The following is a 27,931-nucleotide window of genomic DNA, read 5'->3' on the forward strand; positions in this document are numbered from 1 at the left end:
CAAATGTATTCGCAACCGATCAGTTCCAATACAATACACTAACAATTAAATGGTTTGAATTGGACTGATAAAGGATGCCTTCTTTTCCTTGTTGAGTAAAACAAGCATTTTAATCACATCTGCTATATTTACAATTAACATATGACCTTACATTTTTACAAGTAGCTAAGATAATCATAATAATTTACATAAAATCAGAAGTAAAAAATTAAGTTTTAAATAGAAAGTAATAGAAAATAGTGTGCGGTTATATACAGAACTGCATAAACAAGACAAGATAGGACTTCACCTATAGGTACGATAAGTTTATAGGCACAGATCAAGCTATATGAAGCCTACGAGTGAATAGCGACAATAATTTACTATAAATACATTGATAGGACTGCATAATATAATATATAACAATTCAAAACTTCGCAATCCCCCCGATTTAACACAATATCCATCAACATCAGCGGCATAATCCTATGTGTCGAAATGTATTGTTAAGGGAACAAAACGATTGTTCAGACCTTAACAAATCGTTAATCGAATTTTCCAATAAAAAAATCCCTAATAAAAGTATAGAATGACGATCGTTTTATCTGAACCGTAAAATTCATACGTTCCTCCTAATAACTAAAGCATACATCCTCCAACGCATACATCGGCTGTGATGGAAAAGTACCCCAGTTTTCTTTTTTGTACAATGTGAGATAAGATTGAATAGACCAAAAAACATAAATAAAGACAAATGTTCTTAGAATCAGCCAGCTGCAGCGCTAGATGCTTGTGAGAAATTGCCCATTGTTCTCGATCCTGAGCCAATTAGAGACCTAATTCCCACTCTGGCACTCTAAAAAATTCAATCGTTCGTTAATATTTCAAAGAAAAACTCTTGCAAATTATTTAGTTAGACTATAAAGAAGAAACAGAGCTTCTGAGCCGTAAGTCAGATTTGAAACGAAAGTTAAAAAGGGTTATAATATGAGGGGAAAAAATATTTTCAACCCCCTTCAGTATTAGTTAAGTATAAACTAGGAAGATAACGAAGCATGAAATAGAAGAAGAAAGTTCTGAAAAGCTCAATGTGATCTAGCTCTTTACCATCATGGGGAAAATTTTAAAATCAGTTAACACTAGAACTGCTGCTGGCACCCGCAATACTGGGCACCCCAGAACCTGAGGAAAGACTGCTCAACACACCAGAGGTACCGGTATAAAATACGCTTCTAACTTGCTGAGCGGCGTCCTACAAATCCACTCCAACTTCAAACCTGAAAAATTTAGAGGAAACTCTCCAACACTTACTTGTATGGCAGATCCCAGGAAACTAGATATAGCTCTGGTAACATTGACAGCTGCGGTCAGCAAATTGCTCCTGACCATTGAGTCGCCCTGGTCGTCGATTCCAGGGATCGGGTTTAAACTAACTGGCGGCAAAGGGCGCGGCCTAGGTGTGGTCACATCCAGTTCCAGGTCATCAATACTGTTGCTGACGCTGACAGTGGACACCGTGGAAAAGCGCGGTCTTATCGGGATTTCAGCCACGATAGGGCTGAGTGTTGTGGTTCTTTGGGGCCTAAGTATTGGCGAAATTAGCGATTTAAATAAAGTTTTTTTCAAACATATCAAATTGCTATTCTTAACAATATGGTGGTTATTTAACCAAAATGCAATTGTTTAATGTGATGAGGCCATAATTAACGTGATCATAAAAAGAGTTATTATTAGCACAAGTCCTGAGTGAGAAAGAAATAGCTGGTGGACGTATGGGTAACAACATTCTATTACAAAAAAGCTCTTTTTAAGACCATAAAAATCTTATTTAGTGTAGAGTACACCTGTCCCAAAAATAAACTACATGTCCGTATACCACATACCTAGGTGTGGCTCTTGAGGTAGCACCGTGCTGCCCTGCATGTGTAACTTGAACCCCCTCATTCACATTTATCAGATTATGTAAACTCGTTATTTTGGAAAAATCTAGTTGATCAGCCGCATTAGGATTATTCTGAACAGCCTCTAATTGCTTGATTAACACCTGTTAATAAATTCAGTTATCACCGTCTTCAAGTTCTTAGTCGAAGGGCCTAAGATACCTGTATCTCTTCTTGTGATAAACTAGGCTTAGTGACCGGAGCTGCCGTCACCATGGGCGTAATCCGAGTGGGTTGATTGGTCAGTAATTCCTCGTCAGCCCCGATTTCCTTTGAAGGTGCTTTAGCTCTGTTTTTTCGAACTGAAATTGGCTTTTTCGTGGTAGGAGGGTCCAAGATATCTAGCAGCCAATTAAGCCCCTGCATCAACCTACCCCCGATGGGTCTTGCGGTAGTACCAACAGCCCTAGATTTGGGTTTCGGTTTCTTCGTTACTGGAACCTCTTCGAATATCCCCTTTAAAATAATTCGAGATTAGCCATCTCGAGATTATAATGGAAACAATGGCTATACTTACGGCCTCTTTAACTTTCTCCCCAAGAACTTTTGGAGTAGTAGGCCCAATCCCGTGTTCCTTCAAAATAGCTGCCAAAACTGCCTCGTCAGTTTTCCCGTAAGTGGAAGTAAGGGGGGTGTTGGTGGTCAGTCCGTTCAGGTTATATTGCCTCAGGACGTCCTCCAAGGAGGGAGTAGTCTTCTTCGTGCTGTCCTCTAAATCCGTCACAGGTAGCTTGTCCTGAATCGAATTGGGACGTTTGCTTGTAGGCCTTTCTGTGGTTGTTTTTTGTGTGGTAGTCCTCTGTGTTGTTGTGATTGGAGGGGCGGTGGTTTCAGTCGCATGAGACTTGTCTCGTTCAACGGCCATTGCAATGATCTTCAGATTTAAGTTTAACCAAATTAGCTCTTAAATTACTACTTACTCTATTGGCCAGATTATTTGCAGTCCCTCCAGCGAGAGGATTTGCTATTGGAGGCAAATTTGGAGCTCTCGCATTCGCCCCTCCAAACTAAACATATTCATTAACCAACCATACTCCAAGAATAAATATGACTTACCATTTTTGTGAGCAAATTAATCTGCTTTAACAGCTCAGCTTGTTCCTGCTCAATCTTCTCAATTTCCTGTAAATTCCTGCGTTGCTCCTCATTCAAACTATTAAATTTGCCGCTTTTTTTCAACTGATCAAAAATCTTATCCGTCTCTTCTTTGCTGGTCGGGGCCAGTTTAGCTGCCTGAGTGGTCCTCCTGATTGTGGATTTAGGAGTCGTAGTAGTAGTGGTGGTGGTTGTGGTACTAGGTTCGCTAGTAGTTGTAAAAATTGTGGTTGTAGTTCTAGGCGTTGTTGTCGAAATTCTTTGTGATGTTGGAGTTTGCGATAGCACAATTGTAGGTCGCGCCTATTGAATAAGAGATATCAGTAATTCACCAGAATTGCCCTTTTACCACTTACAGTGGTACCAGCAGCCGTTAACTCTTCGAATCGATTTCCAATGGTATTAGAAAATTCGGGTCCGCTAGTGCTGTAAATCTTGCTTTCAGGTGTCGTCACTTTGAGAAAGTTTGGAAATAAAGTAGTCAAAATGGTCGGGAATATTGAAGCAGGAGTAAATGTAGGCACCTCCGTGGTAGTGGTAGTTCTTGGTGGGAGAGTGGTTGAAGCGACGGTAGTGGTACTTTCAATTCTCTTTGCAGTGGTTGTGCTTGGTATTTTGGTCGTAGTTCTAGGGGACAGGGTTGTTGTTGACAAAAACTATAAGAAGATTAGTTTAACTTTCAGCTGTAATTGAAGTGCACTGCATAGCAACTTACCGCCTCAGAAGTAGTCGATTGAGTAGGATTCATCTCAGTGGTAGTTGAAAGAGGAGAAGTAAAGATGTGTGTTTCTTTTCTGGTAGTAGTAGTCGAATCAGTGCTACTATTAACTATAGAGTTCTAAAAACAAGTAAATGATTTCTGTGATGCCTAAAAATTATAAAGGGAAAAGAAAGAACATGCGATGCTGCGTGCTGTGAGTACAAGACTATGTATTTACATTAAAGGAAAACAGTGTCTTCAGTCGCCTTATTGGGAGCTAAGAAATGAGTTGATGTTAATAAAAATGATAATGTGAGTTCCAATATGAAGTCATCAGTCAGTTGGTCTGTTAGTCGGATTAGATCTACCAAAACAACTATTGCTGTCTACACGACTTGCCTTAATGCTTTTATACTCAGTTTTGGTGACCGGCTTCCAGCGATACACCACATCCCCATTGACTCGACTTAACAAGTCTTGTATATTCAAAACCTCATTATACTGCCAAAAAAAGATGATGATGGTTGCAATAAGCCACAAGCACCTCTAAAGACACTTCTAATGCTCACCTGATTGACTTCTAGAGTCTTAAAATTAGGAGTCGGCTGAGGCTTAATCAACATATTTAGAGCCTCGACAGTCCGTCCGTTCAAAATTTCCCCTAAAGAAGGTGGTATGGTTTCAGTGCTTTGCGAAATCGTGCTGGAAGATACTAGCAGAGTGCTATCTTCCGTGCTACTCAGCGGTACCGTGCTAGTTTCGATATTAGCACTCGTCGTTTGTGATTTACTAATTCTCGTCTCGCCGGGTACCGCTATGATTTCGACTACATTCTCAGTGCTAGAAGTTTGCATAGTAGTACTAAGAGGGATAGTAGTGCTAGGGGTACTAGTCATAATCATGCTAGACGGCGGACTAGAAGTGGTACTAGTAATTACAACCCTAGGTGTGGATGTGTAACGTCGCTCGGTCTGTAGTACCCGAGCCATTTTATTCGACTCAACCTAAAATAAATACAGGAAGGGTGAAATTGTGCTTGAGACTAGGATGATGAAGTACAGCCTCGACAGTTGTACCGAATGATGAAGCGATGAGCCGAACTACCAATAAAAGCGGCAGATGAGAAGATGAGAGCGAAATGAGAGAAATAGGGAAAACGTCACGATTTGTATAGAGTAGAAGATTTTATATAAGAAAGTAACGTACTAATTGCAAGTGAGAATGTCAAAAAAAGCCTATTTTGTCATTGAAGAAAATTTTTCATCAATAAATGGCACAAATTTCATGTTTTCTGTTCAATATGGTGGAGAAACAATTCTCTGGTATCAGTAATTTCCTGAAGTCGAAAGCTGCCGCATCTATGAGTGGCATTGCGATCTAATAGATTAAACAATGCTCTGAGAGATGTCGCTACTGCGTTAGAAATCATTTTCGATACAATATCCACATCGGAATTATAATGCGGGTTCTACATTGTTATAGGCAACTTTCAATATAGCCCAATTCTACGCCTCAAGCTTGAATTAAAAAATTACTGGTTAATAAATGGCCAGTTAATGCAGTTTCTGGCAATATAAGAGCCAACTAATTATTATGATTCCGCGTATAGAGTGTCCCAAATTCGATAATGTTAGGAGATGTTCTCAAAAGTAGCGCAGATGAATCTTTTAAAATAAAGAATTGTGCCTGCATTTGTATCGATAACGGTATAATTTTTTTTTCAGTTTCCCTGTAGCGACAACAACCGAGTTCTCAAACATAAAATTTTATCCTCTACAAATCCAATCATTTCCCTATTTCACTGCACATGCAGCTTTCCATACACACTCGGACTCTATTAAATTTTGAGCAACGTAGGCAGATAAAGCCACAATCATGCGACACAAGTAGACCTTAATAATTTAAACACTAATTAATCACAAAATACAGAGACACAAACTGTGGAGAAAAGCGTGCAAACCTGGCAAAATCCTACTTAAAACAACGAAAATCCGAGTGCTTTAGTGAAATTTCAGCCTTAAATGAAACCTAAAATCCTGGATATTGAATGAATGAATATCCAGAATTTCTTTTAAGAGCATTTTCCCGACACCTCTAGTCCTCTACAACACAAGGAGTGAATACCGTAATTGAATTACTGTCCGGGGGAGCCAATCCATTGGCGGTATCTGTTACTTGGTTACTTGTTATTTCTACCAATGGTGGGGGATTGGGCCTGATATCAAAGCCTCTAACCTTTATAATGGGGTCCATAGGAACAATGGTTCCGTTGGGGAACCTCCTTACAACGGTGTTATTCGGGAACAGTCCCACTACGATGAACGGGACCTCTTTATTAGGCACGGCCGGAGGGCGTTTGCGCAAAACTGTATTATTGTTAAGAACGGCAAAAATGAAGTAGTCAGGAGTGGTAGAAGTCGTCGTGGAGGGCGTGGAGCCCTCTATGCTATTGTCGTCTATCGGTACTCCCACGTTCTCAGACAGGACTCTACCAGCCCTCGAGGACGAATTAGAGATGTTAGAAGATGAAGTGCTGGTAGGCACTGTAGAGGTTAACACATCAGTGGAAGTTAACACAGTAGTAGTGGTTAACACAGTTGTAGTGGCCTCCGCAGACACTGTGCTAGTGTCAGTGGTAGTCGTAGACTCATCAGTAGAAGTTAGCACAGTGTTATCAAATCCTACTCTACTCGCTATAGTAACAGTGTTATGATCGGGAGTTACGGAATTAGACAATAAGTCGTTAGCAGAAAAAATAGATACACTGCCGGGACTCACTTGAAATGGAATGTTCAAAAGTGTGGTTTGTGTGGATGAAGACTCATCTGTGGAAGATTCTTGCATAGTGGTACTAGGTAATTCCGTTGTGGTGGTGATAGATTCAGTGCTGGTAAGTGTTTCAGCTTCAGAAAGAAGTGTGGTGCTTGGCACGTCCGTTGTGACAGCTGTATTTACACTCGAAGAAATATATACAGGAGTAGTAACGCCCGCCAATATCGGATCACTAATAGTGATTGCCTCGATGGGCTCTTGCGGAGAAAACGTGGTAGACACGAAACCCCCGTTGGTAAAAGACTTGGGGGTGACCACTACTAAATTGTCCGGGGTTTCACTGGAGGGTGGTGGGGACACCAATCCGTTAAGAATGTCCAGCAACTTTCCGATAGTTTTTTGTTCAATCACCTGATTTTCGCCGATTTGATCTAATACGCTCAAAGGATTTACAGAAGTGCTTAAAGGCAGTGGTGCAGGAAGCTCAGCAGTACCTACAGAACCACCCCTAAATTTTGCCGAATATTTAGTAGTGACAATGGACAGCGGAGTGGTGGAAGAAGGTTCGAGATCTGTACCTACTTCGTTCGTTTGGATAGCAGACAAGGAACTTCGGATTTTCTCGATAATCGTAGTCGGTTTTTCGCTGGTTATAGTCTCGATTATGTTAGTACGAACGTCAGGTTTAGTCTTGTCGTTGCTGGCAGTCGGTTTTTTCGAAGCCAACTTCAAAATGGCCGAGTTGCCGTTGGCTTCAGTAGTCACGGGAATTGCAGCCGAAGAAGGGGCTGCAGTAGTCGAAATCATCGTGATTGAGTTAATGATCCTCTCGATTATAGACACGGGTTTCTCAGTCATGCCATCCTTGACCTTTAAACAAAAAGAATTACCTCTCTTCTATGTATTTAAATTTCTTTCCTCTCTCTCTTTAATTACCGTTGGGGACATTTTAAGATTTCTGTCCGTAGTCAGAAATTCTCCATTAACCAAGTCGGCCGATGGAATGGTGTTAACAGGATCATCGAAACTGATAACTTCCACCCCCAAGTCGCGGTCTTTTACTGCTTCAATCCCGTCTTCGACCTGAAAGTGTCAGTCAGAAAAACTAATCAGTGGGGTTGTCTTAGTGGAGATCAAAAAGGCCCCTTGTCGAACTTAACAAACGTAAACCGGTTGCGAAAGTGTTTAATTGTTGTAGATTATTAAACATGGTTAGATAAAGTGCAAGAAAATTGTGCAACTACCCAATATTATTTCAAAGAAAGAAGGAGCAGGGGAGATTAGAGGCGGCAGCAATTAGTCCTGAAAAGCTGTTTAATCCCGGTTTAAACTATTGTTAAATTCAATAAGGAACTTCAATAAATCCATTGTATGAGAGAATAAGATAGTACACCTTATAACGTTCTAATGTTAGTCAACCACCACCTTAATGGTGCGAAATTGTGCTAAATCTAAAACCCATGCAAGTTTTGCAAACAAAAAAAAACTCCATTACTCTTGAAATTCCTTTATTAAGAAAATAAAATAGTACACCTAAAAATATTAAAAGATGATCATATGCGGGTAAGTACACTGGTGTCCCACTGAGAATCTCATAGATCTAGTATAGGAAACTTTTGCTAAAAAGTTAAAAAATGTTTCCTTCCATAATAAATTAACGGCATCCCTGGTGGAACACCCTGTACAATCGATCCAAATTCCGAATCCACTATAGGTGTTAATTGGCGACAATGATTCTACTCTAAACTATAGGAAAGAATGAAATCCAGCACCAGTTTAGATTAAAATCTAAGTGTTAATGTTGTGAATGTGGTAAATCCAAAACCCCAGTTGAAATAATTCATGACCAAGTTAAATATTCAGTCTTTTAAGGATGACTTTGTGTAATAAATTGTGAGCTGAATGATTTCCTGTACAATCTTCATATCCTATTGCGGGTTGTGTCAAAGGTTTTGGACCTTTACATGAAGTTCCACACAGCTGGCGAACAACTAATATAGTGCACAATCTAAATCTAAATAATAAGCAGCGGTGTTGTGTATAATGTGTCCTCACTTCACTCACTTAATACCAGGTGTAGTCAAGCGGTCTGAGATCCGACCTTATCGTCTGTCTCTCCTTCACAAAATGACAAAAATTACTATCCCAGGCGTACTATTTTATCCTCTTAATCATACCCATGAATACTCATATTGTCGAGTGACTTACCGGTGGTGTAGGTGGGGTGATGGTGGGCACTGTGGGTACGTACGCAGGGGTGGGTATGGTGGGAATGTAAAATGGGGCTTGTGTGGTGGCTTTCAGCACGGTACTTCTAGTAGAAGCATCGCTGCGGTATCTGGAGCTGTACCTGCTGAAGTTACCGGTGGGTTTTTTGATAAATGCAGATTTCGTGTCCTGAAAAACGCCCTTCTGACCACCGCAAAATAATGATTTAAACACCAGTGACTACCTGACTGAGCACGTCTAATTTGCTCTTTTTGGCTTCACTCGTCTCCTTTTCCATGAATTTGGCAGAGAACTTGGCCTCATTAACGGAACTGAGAGGGGTGGTTGACGGGGGTGAAGCAGTGGACCTGAGAGCTTTCCTTTTAGCGTGGTGGTCAGTATACTCTCTGGTGGTGTAAATTTTCCTTGGAGTAGCAGTAGTTTTCAATTTCTCCAAACTTGGCCTCACAATGGAAGGTTTCAGCATCAATTTATCCTTTTGTCTTCCAATTTTTGGCTTCTCCGAAAACTTCGGTCTTATTGGTCGGGTTGTCGTGGTCGATTTAGAATCTAGCTCGTTGTCGGTTTCAATGATCTACATACGTAGTGAACAGTTATGAGAATATTAATAATTCTGTCTCATTGCAGTGCAACATTCCTGGGTTTAGCCATCAAGCAAAGAAAACGAGTTTCGTAACAAAAAGTGTACAAAATAAGAATAAAAACGGTGGCTTAATTGATACAGGTTGACCCCTGCCTGCATATTTTTAATTGACTGGAGGAAAGAGAAAGTGCATTTTAGTACGGAACTTTAAATGTCACAGGTACAGACTTGGCTCTTATCAATGAGACAACTTACGGCCCCATTGAGCTTCTTAGGTTTTCTTGAAGATAACGTCGTGATGGCACGAGCTGAGAAGGACGATGTTCTAGGTGAAGCCGTACTGGAAGTCACGATTGCTTTCGTAGTAGATGCAGTAGTGCTAGTCGTGCTTGTAAATGACCCTGACTTTGGTTCTTCCTACAAGAAATTGAAGGCTAACCTTATTTTTTATTAGAAATACTGACTGGAAGAAATTCATGTTTTTCTTTGCGATTTATTTTAAATTTACTAAGAAAATCTTAAAATTTCGTATGAACTATCAAAGATTTGTAGCTTACTTCGCTTGCGGAAAATTTTCTTGATCTAAAGGCGAAAGTCAATTTTTATGGCGCCACCTATCAAGTGTCTATTAAAAAAGTCACTCTGAACAACCGTATGAGCACCATCTAGCGGAATGCGCTCCTAATTAATACTCCTGGTCGAAGATTCTCTAGGATGCATATGATTCACGTCCATACCACGATACTATATGATAAATTATCTGTTAGTTCTTAAGCAACAGCTTGAATTTGATTCAACACTCATCCCACAATAGTCAAAATTGCATTTCAATTGACGAATTACAATATATATTTCAACGGTGGTCTCCTAACCGATTTAAATTGCAAATTAAATATTTCCAAATTCTGCCCCCGACTGGGTTTAAAAGATGGCAAATATTCGAGGAAAAAATTGAGAAAATGGCGTAACGAAAGCCGAGAAAAACCGTATACCCGTTCACAAAACATTTTCCTTATCGAATCGCAACGAGAAAGTCGGATCGTTAATGGAACATGAATTGTTCAGTTACGTAACATCAAACTTTCGTTGCTGCAGGTTCCCAAGACCGTGACCGAGGGACCACTGAGAAGACGAGATCACCAGGTCGATTCTCTAGGCGGGTTCAAGGACTATTAGAAGCTATTGTTACTTACCTTGCTTTTCTTCGACTGAATCAAAGCTTTAAATGGAGCCGGGTAATTATCGTCTTCGCCGATTTCCTCTTCAGAACTTTTCTTCTTTTTTCCTACATCTGTGAGTTTAATTTCTGCCTTCTTGGTACCCCTAGACAGGATTTCGGCAGCCTTAGCTTTGGGCACTTTTTTCCTTCTCGTTATGGTACTCTTCGATATCACTTGATTCACTTCAGCAATTACAGATTCCTTTACAACTGGAAGTGAAGTTGAAGATGCTAGGGGAGTACTGATAGTACTGCTTTGCACACTCTCAGTTTTTGTAACACTGACTCTAGTGGCTCCATTGGTGGTGGGTTTCTCAACAAACTTTACATCGTTTTCGGTTGCACTTACATGCATGTGATCAATCCCACTTCTACGATTTATGGAAGGTTTTGATTTTGGTCTAATGACCGGAGATGAGACCAGAGTCTTAGATTCTCTTTCAAATAATGGTAAAACTTCCAATTTTGATTCATCTATGTTAGGAGGCATGTCTGGTTGCCTACTCCGAAACCTCTGGCTACTCCTACTTGTTCTAGCCGTGGAATGCTCTGTTTGAGTGGTAGACTCAGGTACTTGAAACCTACCACCCCTCCTCCTAGATGACGCTTGAGTTGTAGAACTCTCTTTTCGGTTTGAATTAGAACCAACGGAAGCTCTCCTAGCACTCTCATTTCGTCTAGGAGGAATTGCACTTGGTTCAGCAGCAACAGGTTTGACAACCCTACTTCTTATATTACCACGCCCTCTAACCATCCTACTAATACTAGGGGTAATAGAAGAAGGAGTAGTAGTTGTCTCAGATCTTCTTACTCCTTGTCTGATACTTCTAGGAGTAGTGACGTCACTAATGCTCACAGGTACCCTTTCAAATTTACTATCAATTTTCCTGCCAGGGCGAGGTTTGGAGTTTTGCTCATTTGCAGTGAACACTGAAGGTCCTCGATAAGTGCTTTCAGCCCCCAATGTATCATCCACTTTTCTTCTAGGAGCAGCTCTCTGTCTGGTAACTTCACTAGGTCTAGTGCGCGATCTCGACCTTGCAGTCGCCCCATTATCAACTTCCTCAAAAACCCTAGATCTTGAGCCATTTCTTCTTCCAGGCCTCTTTGTTGTAGTGGTAGAAGGGGGAGGGGGTACGGTTTTTACCTCTTCTTCCAATGGTAAAACAATGTCTCCAAAATCAGCTTCTGTAGCCACATCCAAGCCTTCCACAATCACCGGTTCTTCAGTTTCTACGGGTACATATTCCTCAACAATAGGTCTCTCTGTGATTGGAGTTTCAGGTTTAGGACGTGAGGTCCTACTCCTCGATCTTACTGGAGCTGGAGTGACTTCGGAGCCTCTTAATGAAGGTAAAGGTTCAGCTCTAATAGAGTTTCTGCGGGACGGAATGTCTTCTGCATTCAAAATTGGAGCTTCTGACCGTATAAGACTAGGTCGTTGGCTTAAAAATCCTGACTGAGCGTTTCTGGATGCTGCAGCTAATGATCTTATAGTGCTGCCAAAGTTGGTAAGCAAATACTGTTCATCTACAACTGGAGTAGTGGTCTTTGGAGGAGGAGTTTCCCCTCGGGATTGTAGTATTGCCCTAGCAGTACTTCCGAACCCAATCTCCTCTACTTCAACTAAAGGACTGGAGGCTTCGAATGTCTGAGGTCTAGATGAGGAGACTTCAAATCTGCTTTCAGAAAGCACTCTAGGTTTGCTCCGCCTAACAAACGAGTCTATAGGAGAGTCGTTATTAATTTCTTCTACTGAATAAGTTTTAGGAGCTTCAGTAGGTCGAGACCGTCTATCAGCAGCCGCTTTAGGGTTATTTGAATGTATTCTCGTTCTAGTGGAGGCTCTTCTATTTGATGTGGTTCTAACAGGTTCCTCAGATAACTGAGCAAATTCTTCAGTGGTCGAAAACCTGGACTTTCCCCTACTTCGCGTGGGCGCTTGAGCTTCTTTGGATGCATCTTGGTTCTAAAACAAGTCAGAAATGTTTGTTTCAATAATTATTCTTTTGTTAACGGAAACCGCAATTAGCTCCCCAGTTGGCACATATTTACCACATAATATCGTAACCGAATGAGAACGTTTAAATCGGCTAAAATGAACGTATTGGCTTGCCTTGACCTCATTGTGAGTGATTTATAAAGTGTTTAAATAGTGTAAACATATAGGTAGGTATTGATTATGAGATATAAACTATAATTCCATTGTTAAATTTGATTGTAGGTTATTAGGGTTTTCTCTTCATTAATCGGGACACTGTCTTTCATATGGAAGAATGCAGGGACGTGTACCTCTGCAAAAAAACTTATCTATTCGCTGATAACTAACAGTCTCCTTTAAGAGGCTTTTACCTATAGGCCCTGCAATGTTAAAAATTAGGACAGCACTTTCGTGACAAGCAAAGTTTGCTCAAAACTTTTATCCTAAATTCAGTCCACCAAAAAATGAAGAGTTTCCATCGTAATTTGACTTAAGAGACCTCCTCATTTTTTGAACCTTTACCTTCAGAATTCTCAAATTCCAAAAAAAATTCTTATCCAACTCTTTCCTCTGATTTCAAGAATTGAAAGGATAGTTTTGAATGAAATTGTGAACTAAGTTCTGCACTTTTTGAAAGGAAAATAATGCGGTCCAAGGCAAGAATTTTGACCCAAATTTGAAGACTGTGAAAGTTCAAGAATGACAAATATTCTTGGATTAGATTATGTATATGTCGGGATAACGTTAGGAATTTACTCTATCAATAATTTTAATGTTTTATCATGTTAAATAATAGTAAGGCAAGGCTGACAAATTCAATACTACCCGACCGCTACTTTGCCCTTGTTTCTTTTTTCTGCTTTCTTCACTTCTCCCATTCCCCGTGGTCCTCTCGGCTCAAGGGAATGGTACCTGCTGGTCCTCGTTTTCTCACGAACCAAAATTCCACACATGGCCCTTAATTACGTCGGTAATAGTGACCTCGTTCGACAGTGCTTTATCTTCACGATAAACCTGTCAGCCTGCTTCTCTACCTTATTGCTAATACAAATTTTACATTTCTAGTCTTAAGAACTAATAAATCCCCGGCATATGTACAATATTTCAGTTTTCAAACCTTCGAAAAAGATGAGAGACCCGACTTTTTTAAAGGAAACTTCCTCAAAAATTTTGTAATTTTCAGCGAAGTAAATAATACAGTGGGGCGAAATGTTAAAAAATAATTTTAATTACTTTCATCATTTTAGTAATTTAAATTCATTCGTAATTTAACTAACCCTTGCTTGCCATTATCAATTCAAAAATAAATTAACTAACTATGGAAATTTCTAATATTTGGAAAAGTCCCTTAATACTTAATGAAAAAAATTAATTATCCTCTCTCTTCAAAATCGACATTTTCTCCCATTGTCTTCTTAGTATTCATATGAATTCCAGATGGCGCCTCTGTAAGCACTAGGAGGAACTGTTAACAAAGACACGTATTGCACAAGTGAAAACAAATTTATTTGACAATCTTATTGAGAACTCACTAGAAAGTACAACCCATTCTCTTCCAAAGACATTGTTAAATCATAATTGTCCTTGTAAATTTTCTCCCTCATGGCTATAGCCGGGCTTCGTGTAGGCAACCAGACTTACACGCGTCGTTTATTCAAATCTCTCTATCTTGAAACTGTAAAATCTACAATTATCAGCAAAAATTTGCAGTTTTCAATCACTATACTTGAAGTTAATGCGCTTGAGAACCAATTCCATTTACCTCAACTATGAATAAATACTAGTGGTTCTTGTCAATTGATTTTTTTTCAATTAGTGCGTGTTAAACCAACAAACGAACTAACTCAGCTGCTTTAACAATTATCCGTGCTCTGGTGCCTTCGCAAATTCCTTGTATCATGTAATTCTACAGGAACTAAACCGCCGTCAGAATTTGGTTTCTTACTATCTCTCTTAGAAAAAGCAGTATTAAATAATTTAATAGCCAGCTGTAGTAATTTTGCAGTCTGAATGGATTTTAATTCACTGTCTTGGTACCGTGTAAATCCCTGCGACAATGGAAATTTGCGATTGTTATACAGGGTGATTCATTAACAATGGGAAGATGCTACAGGTCAAATGGTGGCGATTGGAAAAAATACGCCTTTTTAAAAAATCGGTAGTTTCCGTATAATTTTAGTTCATTTCTTTGCCCTTATTTTGCAAGCATCAAGATGAGGCACTAGAAAAACCGTAGAGTTAAGTTTTTTCAGGAGATGAATAAAATATCTTTTTGTGTGTGTGACCAGTCGATGAATAACATCTCCAGCTTTCGGTTGTCCCTTGCCCTTGAATCGCCCTGTAGAGGAAATTAGGCAATTTTTTTTTGTTTAAACAGCTCCAGATCGATGTAAATGTCATTTCCTTAAGCTTAATTAATATGGCTAATAAAGGACACTGGTCAGCCTTGATGAAACCATCGAAATAAAGAACAATTGAGGCCGCTTGTTCTGTGTAATAATATTATGGTTGCAAGGGGCAGGTTTTTTCTGTTACACTCAGTAGATGATGAATATTGCCAAATTGCTTTTAAAAGAAGTTGGTGGGAATGTGGGTTATTCAAGCGTTGAACCTCAAAGGGGACCTGCTCTATTATTATCACTGAAGCAGTAATAATTTGTAAAAAATATTGTGTCCATAGAAGCGGATCTTTTTCCTTTCAACACAAGCTTTCGAATGGGACACATGGCAATTAGGCTTTTTTAGAAAACTGTCAATTTCAACGAATGTTTATTGGAAATTGTTATATTGTATAGGTACTTAAGCTTAGCCTATCAGCAACAATAGAATTTCAGGAAAGCATTTATGAAGTCACGGTACAATTGGCAAAAACAGGCAAATTATTCCAATTAATAATGGTTATGTGGTAGTACTGATTTTCCACCTTGCATAGACTTAAGCTAGATAACGTTTTACCTAGTGGAATTATATTTATTCAGCAACAGAAAAACAACCTACAACGAAGGTCGATTGGTAACATAATATTCCATTGTGTATGTGTGAATGTGTGTGAAAGGTAGTCAAAGACCAATATTTCCATCAGAAGTAGATTAATAATTAAAACTGATCAAAATATGTGACTTGGGCAGTAAAATTGCGAAATAACTTTCACCTCATTGGAGAAATTCCAACCGTATCAAATCGTACGGTAACTAGAGACATGTGGAGCAAGGATTAACATGATATTTATCATACGTACACAATTATTTCCAATCGCTGATAGATTTACTACATGAGAATATCGAATAAAACAATAGTTTAATGATGAATCAGAAATGTAAATCATCGTCCATCTAGAGGAGACAGATGAGGAATGTGCTCTCATGTTTCAGCATGGACGAGATTTTTGCATTAGTAATTTTTTTCATTAAAAATACTCGTAGATTTGTGCATACACGAAAAAACGTATTGAAGAGCAATAAAATGAAATGTAGACAGCATGCTCCTCGACGGAGTCGACGTGGATTTAATCGAGTTAGAGAAATTCGACTCACAAAATTCTCTATTTTTATTCTTCAACCATCTTCTTAAGCACCTAAAAGTTTCTCCAAACGTAGAAATTCTCGCTTCCGCAAGGAATTTTAAATAAAATATTTTTTTCTGTTAACTTTCGTCATCTAACTTATCTTTGCAAGTTTTCAACATAGAGCATTTTCCGTTCTAAAAACTGTTCTAGCATGGAATTCTTTTACTGTATCATCGATTTAATAATCCGGAAATCCCGTTGAGAATCTGTGCAATTTATCGATGTAACTTCTGCTGAAGACCTCCGGAGTATGATGACCGAATATCAGTCTTGAGAAAGGCACGTTAAAATCGCCACGATTTCTAGTTTTATAGGCGTGCTCCTCCAGTCTTCTGCAAGCTTTCTTAACGTATAATTTGGTCGAATAAATATGTAATGATGAAAAGTCCATATTTCAATCGATCTGAACCAGTATTTGCATGATTACGTTGGATTGAATCGTGCCTAATGATCTTATGTTCCATACTCATACGTTTTTTTTTCAGCTTAAGTCTTAGAGTGCATACAGGGCGATTCATTGGAAATGGGACATGGCAAAACCCGAGATAGGAAACACCGAAATACGCCTTTTGCCGATATTGCGTGTTTCAAAATTGCAAGGCGTTAAACACTGAAATTTTATTTTGAAATTCCTGATTAACTCTTTGGGTTTTCATGGCGTCAACACCAAAATTGGTATAATTCGGTTTTCTAAGATGCCAAGTAAGAAATTTGATCCAATTTTTACGTAGCTCCTAGAGGGGGCCAGTTTCATTCTATCAAAACACAAAAAAGTATTAAGGAATTTTAAAATAAAATTTCAAACTTTAGCATCCTGCACTTCTGATACACGTAATAAAGCTATAAAGTATGTTGGGTCCAATCGTCATATTTTGATATCCCTATCTCGGGTTTTACTATGTCCCATTCCCAATAAATCACCCTGCATAAGCACGTCTCTGCAAGCTGAGACATGTCTCCAGTGGAAATTTTTTTTTAAATTGTTTTAAACGATCTAAAATCCTCGATTAGTTTCAAAAATTGAAATTAGTATTTATACATAGCTTTGATCATAGTGAATGCACTGAAATCTTGATTCACCTTTTAGATTCCTTCAATGATAATAGACATTCCGTTAATTTGGACATTTATACGTAAATACATACCTAAAATGGCAATAGTTCCAGCACACTCTATAGGGCATTTCCAATTCAACCCTCACCATTGGGATCTCGGAAACTAAAGAGGATACGAAGAAGTTTAGGTGGGGGCAACACTGCGCAGTTTAGCGCTTGCCGTATTCAAAACTTCAATTTTTTGAGTACTCCCTAACGCGGCCGAAGAGGGCTAAAAATTTGAGATTTTGTTTTCGTTTTTTTAGAGTTATTTGACAGGGAAGTTCGAAACAACAAGTACATTTTCATTGCCACCTTTCCTCAGCTACACGGTGACGTTTTCAAATTTCCCATCCGACGTTTCGTCCTTGGGCTATCATCGTTAACTTTATTTTTTCTTATGGGCGCCGTAGTGGATTTTGCGACATAAAATAAGTTGCTAAAAAAAGTAAAAACGAATTTGTAGTTTTTCGTCGGCTATCTTCAGAGGCGCTCGGAAAATTCAAATTTTGAAAACGGCGTTGGGTCAATCGCCATTCTGCCCCCGTTCAAACTCCTTCGTATATCCTATAATTTCCGAGATCCCGATGATGAGGGTCGAAATTGAAATTGCGCTGTAGAGCTAATTTATTAGATTATCGATGTAAAGGTTGCGGATTAACCCAAGAACGAAGAGAAGAAGTCCTTGAATACGTATTGTCCTATGCTCAAACAATATCTTGAATAATTATACGTTATCACACTGGAGCCTCACCTTTTAGCTGCTGCCTACACTCAAATGTATTAAGAGGTATAATATCAACAGGGTGAGGGCATCGAAAGAAAGTCTAAACAGATATACAATTAATTTTATAGAACGAACCTGAATAACGAACTACATATTTATTTATTTATTTATTTATTTATTTATTTATTTATTTATTTATTTATTTATTTATTTATTTATTTATTTATTTATTTATTTATTTATTTATTTATTTATTTTAACCAAAAGTCCTTTGTGAGTACAAAATCAAATGCAAACCAATTTTTTGTCAACAAACGAATTTTCTTCATTGTTGACGTCCTATATAGAATAACTAAGTTTGCGTTGCATTTTTTTACGAAATTTATACCTATTTCTTTCAAAAACGAATCGATGGATTTTGAATCGTATCACACCGTTTAAAGTAGCTTTTAAAGAAAGTTTTTATGACAATCCGTCCTCTTCAAAAACTGCTTTAACCTATTTTGAGAGATTTCCGAAAAGCCCCTATTTTTCAAGTTCAAGGAGGGTCAAATTTCTGTTCGATGACCATGCATATCAAACTATACATGAGCCCTGCAACTTTCAGCAGTGCTTAGAGAATTTTCCCAAATTATTTTCCACATTTAAACATTTAAATTCAAAATCTGACCACGGCTGTAACGATTACGATTATTGAGTCAATAACTAGTTATTGATTACTAACTCCTGAGTCAACATTGGTAATTTCTATTATAGTTACCACCGTATTGTAAGTAAACAGTACTTATATTGTTATGATGTTAATAATTGCCCTTTTTTCTTTTAATATTTTTGAAAGTACCTGTAGTATATTTAAGTATACCTGAACTAACCTGTACGAAACTCATTACATTATTGTTATGACTTGTTGTTTTACATATTAATATTCTGCAATGTTATTATCTTAAATTTTTTATTTTTATTTTTATGCATAACGTGATTTGATTATATATGCAGTGGGTACAAAATGGAACCTCGATATCTTGCCAGTGGCGTTTGCTTAATTTGCTTATTCTTTTTTTAATGATATTTAAAGACACCAATAAATCACAAAAACCGTCTAAAAAATGTGATAAAATTACTATATCATACTCATTTGGATCCCATATAGACTTAATATCTTCACAAATTCTTGGAATTTTTTAAGAAATCTGCCGATAATATTGGTACGATGACCACAGAGTAATCATGCGTTAAAATCGCATTATATTACTCCCAAGAAAAAACAGTTCACCGTTAATTTGTCAGTTTTCGTGCCGTAATAGTCGCTGATAACACGCTAAAGGGATGGGTTTTTACGTACAAGATGCGTATTAAGGGAAGAATGTTACGTTTATCTTTACAGGATATTCACGTACAATCAAGATGTCCACAATATAACTGCAAAATTACCATGCAAAACGGGCAGTAAATCTAAACAACATTCACATGATATATATTCATAAACATAACATTAAAGTCCATATCCAATGGAATCTTTAAACGTTTCCGCAGATAAGAATCGACCAAGTTGCGTAATGAGCCACTTTCGCAGTATCACTAAATGCACCCTAAATCCATAATTTTTTTTGGTCAAATTTCACTTTTTTATTATGCACATAAATGTGGTTTAAATTTGAATAACTGAGGCGAATCTTACGTTAATTTTAGACAAAAAATAGAGATTCGTTCCTGGTTGAGCAATAATGACTTACTAAATGGTTAATGGCAGCCATTAATATTATACATGTAAGTGGTTCGGAATATTAAAATTTGTTTTAGAAACCGTTATTACGGGGAGTTAAAGCCGGTTCGAGATTTTGCGTGTAGCTATGTTAAAAGCTTCAAAGTTGCGTGCAATAAGACGGAGCTTTGCAGCACAAGTTGCCTAAGAAAATAATAAACTTGTAATTGCCTCGGTCAAATTATCGCATCCAATTAACCAATTTCTGCTCGTTTCGAAGCTGTCAAGCTATTTCTTGATACACGGACAACAACGTTGAAAGTAACAAAGACTGCATAACCATAATTATTATATTAGTTACTGCCGGTGCAATTCATAAATATTTAAACCTATTTAGCAACGACTTAACCCTGCTGAATCAGTTGAGCATGAAAAAAGATTTTTTTCACTGATAACTCTTTACCACCAAGGCGGTTTCGAAAGTGCGACAAGAAAAAACTGGTTAAAATCATATTTCGGGACACAGCAAAGAGCATTTTTTGGACGGAAAGGTCACTTGCTCACATTCATACACAAGGATGATTGATTGAAACCCTTCAGTGCTATAGATGAACTAATTGTTAAGTCGTAATGGGAATCAATAAGTCGATTCTGCGCAATTGGACAAGGCCGAACTGTTCGATTCGGTTTCTTGAAGTATGTGGAGCACCGGTAAACGCTCGAACGGCCTTTCATTTTCTTACGTCTTTCCTATTTTGCCTTCGGACATTGTTTTTTGCTCGTAGACCAAACTGTAGTTCTTACTTTGAATATTTAGTTGGTTGTGTAAGGACTGGGTTATATACATTTGGTTTTGTGGGTGGGTTCCGTAAGTTTAACTATGTTGGTCAACTCGGAGATTGCAGATGCCGATTTGAAAATGGGGTTTTTGCCGCTCGTTGAATACTTTTAGTGCCTCCTTTACAATGAGGAGAGCATTCATTATCTTTGGGAAAGATGATGGAAATTATGGTATTGGAACGCAATTCGGTGCTCCCGCATTTCGCTCCAAAAGTGGCCTCGATTTAGGTACTTTTGAGTGTTCCACACTCTAGCACGTTCCCGGATAGGGTGGCTAAGGGAAGAGAGTTCCTTATTTTTCATTTTACGAGAAAAATGTATCCTTCTTGAAATCTTTTGTTTGTTCCACAGCGGTTAAATCAGCTCTCAACGTTTCAATTTTCCTCTTCGTTACAGAGAAATATCGAAAAATAGGTACATTTAGTTGAAAATATTTGAAGGTCCCAAAGGTCTGTTGTCGTTTTCACGACAACCACCATAATCTAGACTTTTATTTATTAAGTTTTTATTCAAGAAAAAAGAGGAAATTGCAAATACAAATTTAACCCGATGCATTCATCATCCTCTTAAACGGGCCGCTCAAGTCTTCGACTCAATTCACTGTAAGTTCTTCGGTTCTCTTCGAGCCGTAAAGATGCCACAGCATCTCTGATCTTCAAATTTCCTACATTCGGAAAAAGATCATTCGTATAAACCATTTTTAACTGCCCCAAAGGTAAAAGTCTGCCACAGTCACATCAGGACTCCCAGATAGCCATAACAGAAGACCATTTCGACTGGACCAATCCTCTTCAATTTTCCGATTCAATCATTCCACTAATAATCCCATTTAATAGGTAGGACAACCATCTTATTGAAAGTAACACTTTGCGCGATAATTAATCGGCAGATCGTCCAACTTTTTCTTTAAAAAATACTGTAACATATTTAAATGCATGTGCTGATTACCCGAATTTAAAAAAATGGCCCAATTATACCATGGTGAGAAACTGGACACCATTCATTCACTATAGCAAAATATTACCCATTAGGGGCGATTCGGAAATCGGGATTGGGATGGATCCAGTATCTTACATATTGAGATGAAACGGTACCATTGGTGGAAAACGTGCCTTTATTAGGGAATACAATGTCTCGACCAAAATATTGATTATCTATGATTTGATTTCAATAAACGAAATTTTCATTTGTAGTTTCCCTTTTTGTTGAACCATTGTAATAAAAGTTTAATAAATAAAAATCTAGATTCTAGTTGCCACGAAAGCGAGAAATGATTTTTGGGGATCAAAAAAATTTTCAACTAAGCGGAAGTTTTTTCGAAATTTCTCACTAAAGAAAAAAAATTAAAACGATGAGAACTGAATCAACCGTTTTGCAACAAGCAAAAATGTTCCCCTGGAGAGAAATTTCCTCCTCTTGGCAATCCCATCTGGGGACATACTGTATAATGATGGTTTGATGCGATTTATGAATAGTTATTATTCAAAACCGACTTATATTGCACATCAACAAATTCTAGTCCGTACTCTTAATGGTCCATCAGATATATAGGTCCTATAGTCCAGCCTATAGTCAAAAACTGGAAAAACAGTGTAAAATCAGTTTTGAAATTCTCTCCAATGAAACCAGGAAAATTCATCTGGCAACAGGGGATTCCGGGTATCGAAAACATCCGAAAACTACATGTGGAGGAAAATATGAGGTTTCGGGGTAATAGAGAAGCAGACTTTTTGGTCAGACAATGCTTTGGAACAGTGCCCTACCAGGCTGAACCGATCGTGGGGATCTCCAGAAGCGTGATGATCTTGTCACTGGGAGTGATCATGGAGAGGTGTTTCTGCCTAGCTTAACATTAACGGCCCGAAGGCTAGACATCACATAACTGAATTAGAAACCTTACCAGCGAGGCTTCTTCTCTCGCAAAAAAAAGAATATGAGCATGGTAGCCAACTAGTTTTAAAGCTTAACAAGAAAATTTAATACACCCTGTATAGGAATGGATTATAATTCAACACACATTTAGAGATCTTTCTAAATATTCAGACACGTCTAAAACATAATAAGAGTGACCGATTTAATTAAACTTAAAGTAAGGGGAGCTTAAATACTTAATAAAAAATAAAATTAAGGTTTTGAAGTTGATTAAAAAAATTATTTTGCCAAACCAATCACCTCCAACGATATCAAAATCAATGCGGAGGATGGCTTGAAGATGACGAAACGTCTGATGAACACGTGTTGGTTTAATGTCCAGTTTCTGGATACATGCTGATGAAATGTCCAGCATTTATGAATGCGTGTAATACTTAGGGCGACCAATGAAGTCAGGAAATTGCTTTCCAAGAGACTTTTCGGCCCCCGCGATTCTATGGGAATTTTGTGATTCGACTTAGACGAAACGTAACGGACCGCACAATGTATACAGGATGATTAATTGACGATGAGACAATCGAAAGCTAGATATGTTACACGTCAAATGGTTATGATTGAAGAAAATATGTCTTACCAGGAAGCTAATGGTTTCGGATATACACAGAGCAATGAAAGTTAAAATTTTAATTCATTTTTTTGCCATTGTTCAGTAAATATCAAGGTTAGATACTTGAAAAACCGTAGTTAGGTTTTTTCAGGTGACGAATAAAATATCGTTTACAATTTTCGCATTGCAAATAGAGGGCGCCGCTTACGGTTAACTTTACAGAAGATATACTTAATAACTTTTTACCCTGTATGTCTAACATGAAATTTAATTCCAAATCTGAAAGAGCAATATTTTTTTCATTAATTATGAATTCTTTCGTTTCGACATCTCCATCCGTTTTTGAGAAAAATCGAATTAACATTATTTAACAACTAATTTAATAACACAACAGCCTGTATATGTCCGAAACTATTAAGTTTCGAATAAGGCATATTTCGTCCAATCGTCGCCATTTGAAGTGTATTATCTCCAGGTTTCGACTGCCCCACCGTTAATACATCACCGTGTAGATAAGGGCACTTTTGCCCCCCCTCAAGACCCAGGTACACGCATTTACGATCGAAATTAAATTTGTAGTAGGTCTTCCTATCAATGCGAATTCGTTAACACAACAAACACCATATGTACTTATACCAATAAGAAATTCTTCAATACTAGTTCTAAACGAAGACTCAAGTGGAAATAACTTTCTTCTTGAAAAGCTCTAATAACCGTTTGCTGATATGTTGCAGCTTCTTCATTAAGCAAATTTATACGAAATTTGCATGTATCTGCACTGTAGGTGAAAAGCCATCCGGAGATGCAATAGTACCTTGATTTCTTAATATCTACGGCGTTGGTAATAAGTATTGCAACGCATTCATGACTTTCGTAAACACGATATTAAAAAAATGCTTAAACACGTATAATTTCATTGAAAAAAAAGCATTTAATGCATTATTTTTCGATATTCAAATTTTTCACCCTTATGCAGCTCCCCGTAGTAAATTTTTCTTTTCAAATGGGAAGGTACCATTGTAGTATATCAAATAAAAGATGCTTCAATAAGGGATAGAACGGTACACTCAGAACTAAAATTGCATCTACAATATTCTTTAAAATGTTGAATTGTTAGAAAAAAAAATAACTCATTTAGAAATTATTACACCAAGCAAAATTGAAAGTTCTACAATAAACGCTCAAATTAGACTTCAGTAACAACTGGACAATGATTCGATCGCTCCTCGAGCTCTCTTATTATCTATCTTATGCAATTATCCATTGTTGCTTTTGGTATCAATACTAATTCTGTTTGAGAGCTAAGCCGTAAATCATCTAATTTTTTCTGCAAACGGAAACTTTTAAGGGACTCCACAAAAAAATCAAGGGGCATAAGATCTGGAGATGGTGGCGGCCATTCTATTGCGTCTCTTTTACCGATTCGTCTCATCCGGAAAATTTCATCGAGACACTCTCTCACCATCATAGCACAATGTGCTGGTGAATCACCTTGTTGGAACCAAATATTATTGTCGATTTGTTTCTCATTTCCTCCAGGAGAAATTGCAGCGATTAATGGAACCATTTTGTTTGGCAATAAGTACAAACATGATGCTTTGTTTAAGGTTCCATCTATCAAAAATACACCGATGAATTGGTGACCGATTATGCCCCTCCGTGGAGTGTGTTGTTGCAGATGTATATGCAAAGTTTGCATCCAATGAGGATTGTCTGTAAGCCAGTAGCGACAATTGTGTCGATAAATATACAAATACATTTGAGAAAAATGTTGCGTTGTCTAAAATTAAATTTTTGAAAAGAATCTTTGATGCTGAATGCTTTTTCTTGAATCGATTCACAAAATTCCATCCTGCGGCCAAAATTTTCAGACGACAACTCTCGGATAAAAAAATATATATGTAGATGCAATTTTCCTGGTTTTAAAAAATTGCATACTGTTTTTGTAGATACACCAAATCCATCAACAAGTTTGCTGGTAGACTATATGAGGTTTTAATCAACAGATAAAAAAATGTCTAGTGCCTTATCGCCGGTAGTTGTTTCGAAGTTTTCCACATTTTGGAGCAGCTCTCGCACTTTCAGATTATTGAAAAATGTTATTAATCCGGCAAATTACACTTCTATCAATAGGTCGATCTGCATATTTCTCATTAAATGTGAGGCACACCTCCTCATAAATTCTTTTGCGATCTCCACCCCGCAAAAAGATTAAAATTTCAATTGATTATTTCTCAAATAAACGGTCCATAATTTTTATATTCTAACTGAGATAGATGTGTAACAACTGGACCCAAATACTAATGAATTATATAAAAAACAAAATATTTTCTATCTAAAAGTTGTGTACGTTGAAGACGATTTAGAATTTCTACATTTTATTGTCAGTTTTTCACTTAAAACTTCTAATATTTCTAGTATATGGACTGTTGTTTTTTGTTTTATTTTTAAGGAAACTGTAGATCCAATTTTAGTTCTGAGTATACCTGTGCGTCCCTTATTGAATGATATTCATTTATATACTACACTGGACACCTTCCCATTAAAAACTAAAAAGTTCGTAGGAGTAACTCGATAAGAATGAAAAATATGAAAATTGAAAATAATGCATTAAATGCTTTTTTTTAAATAAAATTATGGTTGTTTAAGAATTTTTTTTTTAATATCAGGTTTATGGAAGTTATAAACGTGTTGCAATACTTTTTCCAGCGCTATATATAAATGTCGCCCATCTGTTGTGCAAGTAAGTGGGTGAAACGAACGTCAATTTAAAAGTATGAAGAATAAATTTTAGCTATCTATTATACTGAGTCATTATATTATTGACCACCTTCCTCCAGTCATTCATAATGAAAATCTCATAAGTAAAATAATAATAATAAAGTGCCGCAATAGCCTACTCACGCTTAAAATACGACTCACGCTTCTTGCACAATGCTCTTAAACCAGTGATTTGCTGATGAAACGTCTGAGGTGGATGTTTTATTAAGCCCGTCCAATCCTCAATTAATCAATCAATTTTAGTCGTCTCATCTTGCTTTCTCGAAAGCGCATGTGTTACTTAATTTAACTTGGATTTATGTGGCATTTTCCATCATGAACGCGAGAGGGGACTTTACTATCAAAAATAATCTTGTTACATAGTCAATTTAAACTCTTAAATGCCAAAAGAGATTAGTTCAATCACGCACATTTGAATACAATGGCAATATCCTACACATGGGCGCGAATTACTTAACCAGTCTTCCCATGTTCGTTGTTATAAGACCGGCAAATTTACATACGAATCCAAGTTCAAATGTATACTAAACAAGAAAATTACTTACAGTCCTGCTCCTTTGCCCGTTGATCTCCACCCAACACAGGAAAAGGACGAAACACAGGATCAATTTCATTTTCAGGATGGAGAGGCGCTCATGAAAAGATCAGCGAACCCGAAGATCTATGTAACTGCAAACGAAACCCTGCAAAGGAACCCAAATGTCTGATGAGTAGTGTTACATAGCAAAATAATTACAGTCGAATTTTCACCACTTTACCATCAAGAAACCCAATTAGATATCACATAAGCAAGTACGCAATTTTCCATTAAATTTAACCCAAAAACGTTTATCTGAAGCCAGTTTTTGCCTTAATTTGTCGGTATTAGCACGCATTTTCTTGCACACCTCATTAAATGCACACACACGGAAATTCTTATGTAACCATGTTTAATCATTTACATAACTCTCTTAACAGCGTTTTTATCATCGCAGTCGATTTGTCCCGAGTCCATTTATTCTAAGGGCTGCTGATAAGGGCCTCGTCAGATGCATCTGAATTTTGGGTACCACTGATTGATATCTCCAGAAGTAGATCACGGTATGTCCGAAAGTGAGTTGCAACATATGTAGGTGAGAAGGAATAACATGGTTCTTGCGATACTTACTGTATTAAAGCGAAAATGCCAAATCGCTTTTTTATCTGTATGCAAACCGGTATTAATACGAACGCATAATAAGCGAAAACTGGATTTAGGTTACTTTGGAAAGGCGGAATATTATGCCTTAACTATACAAAATCCATTTCAACCATATAAAGTGACAACTTTATTCCCTTTCCTGGTTGCCAAACTCTAGTTTAGTAAAAGATTTCTTCGTATTAACCTTCTCTTTCAATCTTACCATTTCTTTTCTCCCCGTCTGCAATAAACTCCACTCTTCTGATTATCCCTAACGTCTTCAAATCACCCGGTATATGAACCAAATTCCGAAAATGAACCGTAAACGTGCGAACACCCGGTATGACACGATCGCAACTAATCAGATATAACTGTGACAGTTAGCGGCGGTTATGTATTTCAATTAAAAATTTCATAAAATCGACTAAAATCCAAAGACTCATTGGTTTCCCTCTCACTTGAGAGGGGCGCTACCTAAACAATTTTTCTAAGCTACAGCAGCAATTCTCATCGACTGCTTGGCACTTTATGGGAATACGTGAAGAAAAATTCTGTAACATGGTACCGCTCTTAAAAACCTTTCTCCTCGCTTATGGGGTATCCCATGGTAGGGGGTCCAACCAAGTGGCCGCCACCAACTGTCGCCTTCACTTCTTGCACGCGGATATACAACAGCCATGCACTTATCGCTACCTTGAGACAGTTGCAATTGCAGCAATTAATTCAAATATGAAGCGTTTTAAGGCAATAATGTTAAGATTAATTCTCTATCCGAGAAACAAGTCTTAAACTAGTCACAACGTTACCATCCACAATCTGTTGGATGATTGAAAGTTACCATTAGCCCTGCCGGTTTAATACGATCGGGGTGTATCTCGATCGCATTGGCCAAAATAATTGATTGTCCCAAGAAATATATATTTAGGACAAAAAACTGGACATTTAGAAAAAGAAATTCTACAATATGCAAAGTAAAGCTATCCCAATGAATCATGTCAAAATGACGTGAGTTCGCTGACATTACGCATCGACGAATTGCGGTGATTTATTGCGGTGAACCATTTGACGTGGTTTTCAGGAAGATAA

General features: G+C 37.7%; 1 protein-coding gene across 6 annotated transcripts; it reads right to left on the reverse strand.

Moving 5' to 3' along the window:
• Positions 1-113: 113 nt before the first annotated feature.
• On the reverse strand, positions 114-27,219 carry LOC136342803 (uncharacterized). Of its 6 annotated transcripts, none has more exons than XM_066288966.1 (20): positions 27,069-27,219; positions 26,232-26,369; positions 10,492-12,486; positions 9,554-9,715; positions 8,939-9,289; positions 8,695-8,883; positions 7,423-7,569; positions 7,069-7,356; positions 4,284-4,718; positions 4,114-4,215; positions 3,730-3,852; positions 3,371-3,670; positions 2,976-3,317; positions 2,840-2,926; positions 2,437-2,793; positions 2,082-2,375; positions 1,863-2,023; positions 1,291-1,561; positions 1,087-1,231; positions 114-835 (listed from the first exon to the last, which is right to left on the reverse strand). In XM_066288966.1, the coding sequence occupies exons 2-19, from the start codon at positions 26,298-26,300 to the stop codon at positions 1,109-1,111; spliced, it is 5,796 nt and encodes a 1,931-aa protein (XP_066145063.1). In that variant the 5' UTR covers positions 26,301-26,369; positions 27,069-27,219; the 3' UTR covers positions 114-835; positions 1,087-1,108. The 6 variants fall into 6 exon arrangements, with proteins under 6 accessions (XP_066145063.1, XP_066145062.1, XP_066145061.1 ...); XM_066288965.1 differs by having other exon boundaries at positions 6,493-7,356; XM_066288964.1 differs by having other exon boundaries at positions 5,950-7,356.
• Positions 27,220-27,931: the final 712 nt, after the last annotated feature.

The sequence above is a fragment of the Euwallacea fornicatus genome, chromosome 13, assembly GCF_040115645.1.
Source record: "Euwallacea fornicatus isolate EFF26 chromosome 13, ASM4011564v1, whole genome shotgun sequence".
NCBI lineage: Eukaryota > Metazoa > Arthropoda > Insecta > Coleoptera > Curculionidae > Euwallacea > Euwallacea fornicatus.